The sequence below is a fragment of the Diachasma alloeum genome, unplaced genomic scaffold (genome assembly GCF_001412515.2).
Source record: "Diachasma alloeum isolate Michigan unplaced genomic scaffold, Dall2.0 Dall_scaffold_00195, whole genome shotgun sequence".
NCBI lineage: Eukaryota > Metazoa > Arthropoda > Insecta > Hymenoptera > Braconidae > Diachasma > Diachasma alloeum.
In genome coordinates this window covers 1,144,759-1,153,404 of record NW_021680360.1, presented here as the reverse complement: position 1 = coordinate 1,153,404, position 8,646 = coordinate 1,144,759, and the positions used below count along the sequence as shown (strand labels likewise).

General features: G+C 36.5%; 1 protein-coding gene across 1 annotated transcript in view; it reads right to left on the bottom strand.

Annotated features, from left to right (window-relative positions):
* Positions 1-8,646, bottom strand: part of LOC107048591 (RNA pseudouridylate synthase domain-containing protein 2) — a 222,949-nt gene that overhangs the window by 41,484 nt on the left and 172,819 nt on the right. Inside the window, exon 5 of the mRNA XM_015271822.1 lies at positions 4,502-4,724. Coding sequence (XP_015127308.1) covers positions 4,502-4,724 — 223 coding nt within the window. The remainder of the gene's footprint in view (positions 1-4,501; positions 4,725-8,646) is intronic.

The window sequence follows — 8,646 nt, the reverse complement described above, 5'->3', positions numbered from 1 at the left end:
AAATACGAATCAACTTTCACTTGGCGAAAAAATTCAATTTTTGGCGAAAATCGACTTTCACCCTTGACCCACGTGAAAATGAAAATTTTTTTTCCCCTTTTCTGTCACCTCCGAGGGTTTCATTGGCATCAGGGGGTCAATAAATACAGAATCAACGTTCACTATTTTTTATTTAAACACCCCCTGCAAACGGGGAGATGAGGGTGGCTAAAATATATTCTGCAACCCTGTCTCCTCGTTGGCTACAAATTTCAACCCTCCGCATACATGCCTTCCCCTTCACCCGCTCGTAAAATCACGCGTTCTCGGTAGCATCGAGGAGGACTTCTCAGGACCGAAAAGAACTGAGGATTCGAATGGTCTCTGGAAAAGTACGTCGCAGAACTGATTAGGACTTACCAGGTCCATCTAGGTCTGGAGAGATCTTGAAAGACCTGTGTACGTCCAATCAGAACCAAATCCTCGACTCGGGTACCAATCAATTAGCATTCCCCATCACCGTTGAACAATTCAGAAAGCAGGTAAAAGAGGTTATCCTAACTCTCCATGTCCGCCCACTCAAAATTCACCGTCACATGTACAAGAGTTTGACGGAAAATTACGTAAATTTACTGTTGACGTTTATAGCAGAAGTACCATGGGGCGAGCTATTAGCGTTACACTAATGGTGGGGTACAGTTAACGCACTAGTACCACTAGTACACCATATACCTGACCAAAATGCAGATCTTTTAATGCGTCCCTTAATGGCACTAGCACCCACACACACGAGTAAAAATACCACGTGAGGTTTTTCACTTGTGAAATTTGCGTCACGCTGTGATGAATTTTTAAAGCTTTTGTATGAGACACATTGGGGTCGAGGATGTGTGCTTTGTTGAGCTCTGACATTCTCTAATTATCGTGTTAGCTATGCCCAGATGTTTATTCAATATCTTTTGGTGGATTTAATTGATCAAAGAAAATGGAATTATTAAAATGAGACGGAAGATAAAATGAATTGAAACTCGCCGAGGTGTACCTGTTTGTCTTTTAATTTTCTTCAATTACTGTGTCATGATCAAAGGGGGCACTTTAATTTTCCTGTCTTATCCGAGACGGTTTATCCCATCCTTCTCAACTTTCTTCTCTCTCACCACCGTTGCTCCACTCTTTTGACCGTCGATTTATTCAACCTGACGTGCAATTGCCGGGCTCAACATTGTATATATACAATTTATAACGTCGAGCTTGACTAGAATGAACCAATAAAATTGCCCCCGTTTTAACCTACAAATGCAACGACTCCGGAAACAAAACAACAAAATAGTCCTCGGTTTATCCGCACGTATTTGCACATACTCGCTAAATTATCATTATTCTCTTCTTCCGTTTTTTTAGTTTAAAGGGGAGTACAGGTGAACTTAATTGGGGCGTTTTAAGAGACCCTGGTGGTACGGGGGAGAATATTTTAAGTTGGGTTGAGAGGGTGAAAAAAAATAAGGCTGGGGTATAAAATTTCAGGGTATTTTCTTGCACACTGGAAATTGGCTGAGGGGGGTTTCAACCTAATTTGTCGTGAGAATTTTTTTACAACGTTTTTGCACTTGGAGGGCTGCTGCCGGGTTAACATGGGAACCTTAGATGGGGGAGGGACGCTGGACAAGTAGGTTGCTGGGGTGTAGTGGACAGTTTCTGGTTGATGGAATAGAATAGTGGATCTAACACGAGGAGAAAACGCTTTTGCCTTGAGCATCGGACGATATTTTTCGTCGTCGTGTAAATTCAATGATGAACAGAAATGGTCATATCCATTAATTAGAATTACCGTTCATTTTTTAAGTAGTCAATTGGTTAATATCACTCTTAAATTTTAATTATTGAAGTCAGCATCAATTTTAAATATTCAAATTTCGAACTATCTATTATTATCAATTATTATTTCGAATTCGAGTAGTATATATACATATATATACCTGTAATAATAATAATAATAATAATAATAATAATAATAATAATAATAAAATGTAATAATTATCAAACTGAAAAATCAATTATTTGAAATAATAATAATTCTTTTCAGTAAAATATAATGTTAGTAATATCAAATATTATTTTTAAGTAGTCAATTGGTTAATATCACTCTTAAATTTTAATTATTGAACTCAGCATCAATTTTAAATATTCAAATTTCGAGCTATCTATTATTATCAACTATTATTTCGAATTATTTATTATTATTTATTAATCAGTTATTGAGTTAGGGAGATTGACGATTATTTGAAAATAAAATGAAATTTGAAATGAAAAAACTTGACATTTTCAACAGCCCTTAATTTGCATGAAATTTATGTCCATTTTATTACTGAAAAATCAAATTCAATCAAATTGTATATATGACAAAGAAAATTATTGAAAATTCAATTGAATTTAATATTCAATTTTCATAATGAGGGCTAAAATTCAAGATGTCGTTGAAGTGCCAATGATAGTTCACCATGAAAAACTTAATTTTATTGAATATTCAATATTAATTTGTATTTTAGTTTTGGCCTCTGCGGTCATTAGCTGATTCTACATGAAGGAGTCTATTATGTCTAAATGATAAAAATTGATCCAGTCATTTAGCCTAAGCCCAATATTTCGATTCCCTTTGTCGGGTCCTCCTCAGGAGCACACTTTATTGATGTCCACAATCAAATTAAAACAGAGAATAATCAACAGTTTAAAACCTATTACGTACAAAACTGCATAAAACTAAAATACAAGTTAAAAAATCGGTGGAAATCCTCTCCACAACATTCAAGATTAATGGCAACTTTCATGAATGATATGATCCTAAATTGAATTAAACCCCACGACATTGAAAATTCAATAACAATCGTCACCGGAACCTAAATAAATTTCTAATAGTGCAACATCGAATTCGATTTCGCGAGGAAAAATCATGAAATTTCCAACTTCATCGAATTTTCAATGAAACCATGAATATTCAGCACCAAATTACGGAAAATCTTCAATCAGTTAAGAATGTAAGAATATATTAACCTGAATTTCCCTGACTTCCACTAATTGCAAGGAATAATTAAACTGAAACTCACAGTTCTTCTCGATTTTTCCGTCGAATTGTGAAATGTCACCGTCCAAATTCTTTGAAATTCAAATAAAAAAATTGTAAGTGTACTATTTACAAACTAAATACCATATTTTTGCATTTCCAACTGTGATAACTCCACTCCCCCAACTCCCATAAAGAACTTCATAATTCCGAAGCTCCCCGCCTAACAACAAAAAAGCTCGCCCACTCTCTGAAATAAACCCAAAACATTCTTGATAAAGTGGATATACTCAGACGAGGTCAATCTTGTAAAAAATTTCCCTATAAATCTTGATATATGTGGATTAAAACTTCAGGATAAATTCTCAAACTGACCCAGTTATGTTTACTCAAGCTCAGCCCAACCTCCGTGTATCACGCTAAAAACCATAGTTTTTTATTTACCCCCCTTCAGCAAAAAGAGGCAAACTTTTATATGTTTAATGTGAAAGTATTAATCCCCAGGATAGGGTACAGCTTTTTGGCACGGGATCGAACGCAAGTGCTGGAAGGCTGGGCTCATAAATTATTTATCCACGTACTGGATCCTACTCCCAAGCTCATGGACCAGTTGGAGAGTGGGGGATTTATCTGGGGCGATCGCCCAACTGAATTTTAGGATAAAAAATACAAAATAGAGGAGTCAATGTGACCCACGACGCCTTTTACCGTTTGTAAACCTCTGGTGTTTAGGCATTAGGCGCCAAGAAAGCAACAGTTTGAGGAAAACAAAAGGCCGGAAGTGGATAAACACCAGAGGAAACTCGAGTTTGTTTATTTTTTCTCTCAATTTTTCGCATTTATCTTGAGTTTTTTTTTCCAGACACTTCCGTTTGTTTTATTCCAACAGACGGCTCTTGAACCTGGGAGAATGTGGGGGGGGGGGGAGGGTTTTGAAATCCTTTAAANAGTGCTACAGACCTTGACAGTAAAGTTGTTACTCCCGTCCTTCACACAGTTTTTCTTCGATTTTTTGTTAAACAAATTTACATTCACATTATAGTGACAATAAAACTGCATGGGTGGAGGATACAATGGTCGCATTGTTTACTTCGTTAGGATTTCTATGGAGTGATAAGACATAATTTTTTATGGAAATTAGAGGGGGGAGGTGGGAATTATCTCCCTTCGTTTTTTGCTTTTTCCGGATTTTCCTTTATTTGGTTTTGCTTTTTTTCTTCTCTTTTCACTTTAATTCTTCTTTGTTTTCAGTTTCCACCGGGGGAGTGCACATCTGCCTGAGAGAACTTAAGCTACTCTACTTCGAGCGGACAGTGGAGTATCCCATGGATGTGCAGACGGAAATTTCCATATCGCTATTTTTGTATTAGAGGGAATGGATTATTTTAATTTGCTCTTGTATGATTCCGGATGTTGAGAGGGGTTTGGTGGGGGGAGGGGGCGGTGGGGGAGGGGCTCGCTCACCTGTGAACGACGTTGGCGAGGAGATCGTTGTGCCGCAATCTGTAGTCAACGTCGACCTTCTGGTAATTGACCGTGAGAGTGCCAGCGCGGATGCATCTCTCGTACTCCTCGGCCGGATGGGCACGAAATTCACGGGCAAACACCTCGAGGATCTTCTCACCCACCCAACGACCCTTGGTAAAGGTCGTGAAGGTGAAGTAGTAGGGGTACACTTTTCGGAGGCCTGGAACAGACAGAAGAGAATTGACATTAGTGGATTTTGTGGGAATGGGGTGAAGTGGAAATCGGTTTTCGTTGATGTTGGAGATTTCCAAATGCACTGTTAGAAAAAGATGAAATTTCATGGACAGTTGACTAGCAATTTTCAGGACAGTTACACTGAATGCGATTTTAGGGAGAAAAAATCATGAAATTTCAGGTTTCACTGAAAATTCAGTAAAATTTCAGAATTTTAAGCAGCATCAAGACAAGAATTCCTCAATTTATTTGAATTTCCAATTTAATATGAATATTCAGTGCCCAATTACGTTGAATTTTCACTGAAATCTGAAATTTCAGATTTTTTCCCTCTAAATCAAATTGAGTGTCAGTCCTGAAAATTCAAGAATAGATTAGTTTGCCATTCATTACAGTTCTCTTCGATTTTTCCACGAAATTCTGGATTTTCAATGATGAAATTCCTTGAAACTTCAGTGGTAGTTAAATTCGATAAAAATTTCCGAAAAGTATATCGGAAATTTCAGACAAAAAATTTTTAACAGTGTAGTTGGTGAAATTCACCAATTAGTTGTTGAATTTCAACAACTAGTTGGTGAAATTTAACAACTAATTAATGAATTTCGAATTCTTCATAACGAAATTATGTGAAATTTCAATGAGGAAAAAATTCCAAGTTTTTTAAATTATTTATTTAACGTATTGGAACCCGTAATATGGGTTATTTACACTGTCATTATGTAATTCCAAGGAGTTCACGAGATGTTTCAGCCAAAAATGTTAAAAATGTTATTTACCAAAAGCAGCCCGCTTGAACCTCTGATTCAATAAATTCAATTACTTTTGACTATCAAATTAAATAGTGAGGGCGTAGATAACTTTAGAAACAATCCCGTAATCATTTGTATCTTGATAATCAATCAATGTCTCGCCTAGCAGATATCACAATAAGAAGGTTTCGCAATAATCAATTTCGCAACCCAATTTGTTGTTAACTTTGATCCATCACAGATCCATCAAAAATTTTATTATTTAGGAGTGAAATCATCTTTCATACACCAAAGAGACTGAATTTATTGACACGCTATAATTCTTTCATCTGGATAGAATGAATGGATCATTGGGGTTTAGTGGAGGATTCATTTTGAATGAGTGAATCATTCATTCACTTCATATAATTAAACCTTTTCATTGAAATATTCTTTTTTTTTTCTTTTTTTTTCCATTTCATTGGTTTTATCGAAGTAATTCTCGATTTGAAACCCCTCCTCTAGCCTGCCGCCCCTCCTTTCTTTTCCTCTCATTGTTATCTGCGGTATCATGGCCGTCTTACTCTTAGCTGTACCCCATTCGACCTAGGACTGCACGGAAAACCATGTAAAACCCCAGTCGCACAGCCGGCCGATTTGTGCAGTGCCCTAATGTATCCATCTGTCACACTGACTAGATGGCGACACTAGGCCGCTAAACCGTACCTACCGCCCGCAATTTTTGTGCGAGTGAGGTGTTCCTAAGCGTTCACCCATCCAAGTACTAATCCAGCTCAACGCTGCTTAGCTTGGATGTCCGTCGGAGCAACACCTCACTCACCTAATCATTAGTTGGTCTTTTCATTGAAATAAATATATCAATTTATTATTTTCTCATAAAACAGTAGAAATGACAAAAAAAATTAAAATGAAGAGTTTGAGTTCATTTGAATGCGTCATTTTTCTGGGTGTATCGAAAATTGTAGAATAGTGAATATTTGAATATAACAGGATGAATAGAATAATTTAAAAACTGCAGTCAAGAGAAACAGAATGATGGAAGGAAAGTTTGACTTTTATTTGTAGGAGAGGTTAAACTATACGATTACAAGGCACATAAAAGAACTTTGAAAATTGTGGAAATGTTCTTGAAATGGAGAACGTGCAAAGTAAGCTAGTACCACAAATTCTGGAGAATATTCTCGGTTTCAGCATTTTCCCATTCACTTATTTTTTTATTCACTTGAATATTTGTTTTCATTCTTTCCTAGATATTTGGTTTGTTTGATCTGATAATTTTTTTGAATTTGTGAATATCATCAACTTTAAAAAATAGATAATAATACATAATTTTTCTTATTTTAAAAAGAATAGTGGAGAATTCCACTTCAAAATGAAACCGAAAGATATGAATTCTTTATTGTCAGTGGAGCTTTAAACCCATCGTTTTCAAGGCACATCCTAGGAGCTTAAAAATTTCAGTATGTGAATGTATCGATCCTCCTCAAGAGGAAAAAGTACCATGGGAGGTAGCCTCGCAACTTCACGAGAAAACCCAATTCTTTATTCAGTATTTTCTCAATTCAATTCTCCTTTATCTTGGAACTGAAATATTATTAGGAGCATTCTCCGCTTATTTCATACACGCAAGAAACCATGGGAATTGATCAATAATTCTAGGTGTAGTTTATGCGGGAAAGATTGAACATCCCCAAGAAGAGGATCCACTGATAGGATTTAGTTAATGTTGACGGGGCTTCTTAACTGTTAACGCGATTCGTTAATAGTTAACGAATGACAGTAATAGTTAAGAAGCCTCGTTTGACAGTTCACGGAGAAAAAGATAAAAATGACCGAAGAAGTCAAGTAAGAGGAAAAAGTACGCGACGAATAGTGAATTTTTCTCCGTTGACCCGGGGAAATTTACTGAACGCGAGGGTAATTTGTCGATTTTTCTCTCAAAAAATTCTCACTTCATCATGAAATCTTCATGTTCAGGCCGTGAACTCTTCATTGAAATCTGGCATTGTCTGACACATTATCCGGAATTCTTCTCCCAAGAAATTTATCCTCAAGAGATGAGATATTTGGCGCAAGAAATTAGTTTTGTGATATTATGGCGATATTTCTCTCAGTGTATAATTTTTCTGTAACAGAAAATGTTTTTTATCTGAATTTAAACCACAAATTAAGATGTCTAGGCACGTGTTCGTCTGAAATTCATACAAATCGTCATTTTATTCACACGTTTCTTAGCGTCTGAAAAATCTCTACAAAAGATGTGTGAAATCCAGATCCTCTTGCTGTGATCCCATCTCCCAAAATCCCCACTATCCCCCAACAATTCCCCAAAATTTTTAATTCTCCTTTTCCTCAATCCATCAAAAAGAACAGATCCCCCTCCAAATTCCCAAGCCCACAGCCCTCTCATCACCCCCACTCACCCCCAATCCCAAAATTCCTCCTTCACTGAAATCTGACATTGTCCGACACATCCGGAATTCTTCTCCCAAGAAATTTATCCTCAAGAGATGAGATATTTGGCGCAAGAAATTAGTTTTGTGATATTATGGCGATATTTCTCTCAGTGTATAATTTTTCTGTAACAGAGAATGTTTTTTATCTGAATTTAAACCACAAATTAAGATGTCTAGGCACCTGTTCGTCTGAAATTCATACAAATCATCATTTTATTCACACGTTTCTTAGCGTCTGAAAAATCTCAACAAAAGATGTGTGAAATCCAGACCCTCTTGCTGTGATCCCATCTCCCAAAATCCCCACTATCCCCCAACAATTCCCCAAAATTTTTAATTCTCCTTTTCCTCAATCCATCAAAAAGAACAGATCCCCCTCCAAATTCCCAAGCGCACAGCCCCCTCATCACCCCCACTCACCCCCAATCCCAAAATTCCTCCTTCACTGAAATCTGACATTGTCCGACACATTATCCGGAATTCTTCTCCCAAGAAATTTATCCTCAAGAGATGAGATATTTGGCGCAAGAAATTAGTTTTGTGATATTATGGCGATATTTCTCTCAGTGTATAATTTTTCTGTAACAGAGAATGTTTTTTATCTGAATTTAAACCACAAATTAAGATGTCTAGGCACCTGTTCGTCTGAAATTCATACAAATCATCATTTTATTCACACGTTTCTTAGCGTCTGAAAAATCTC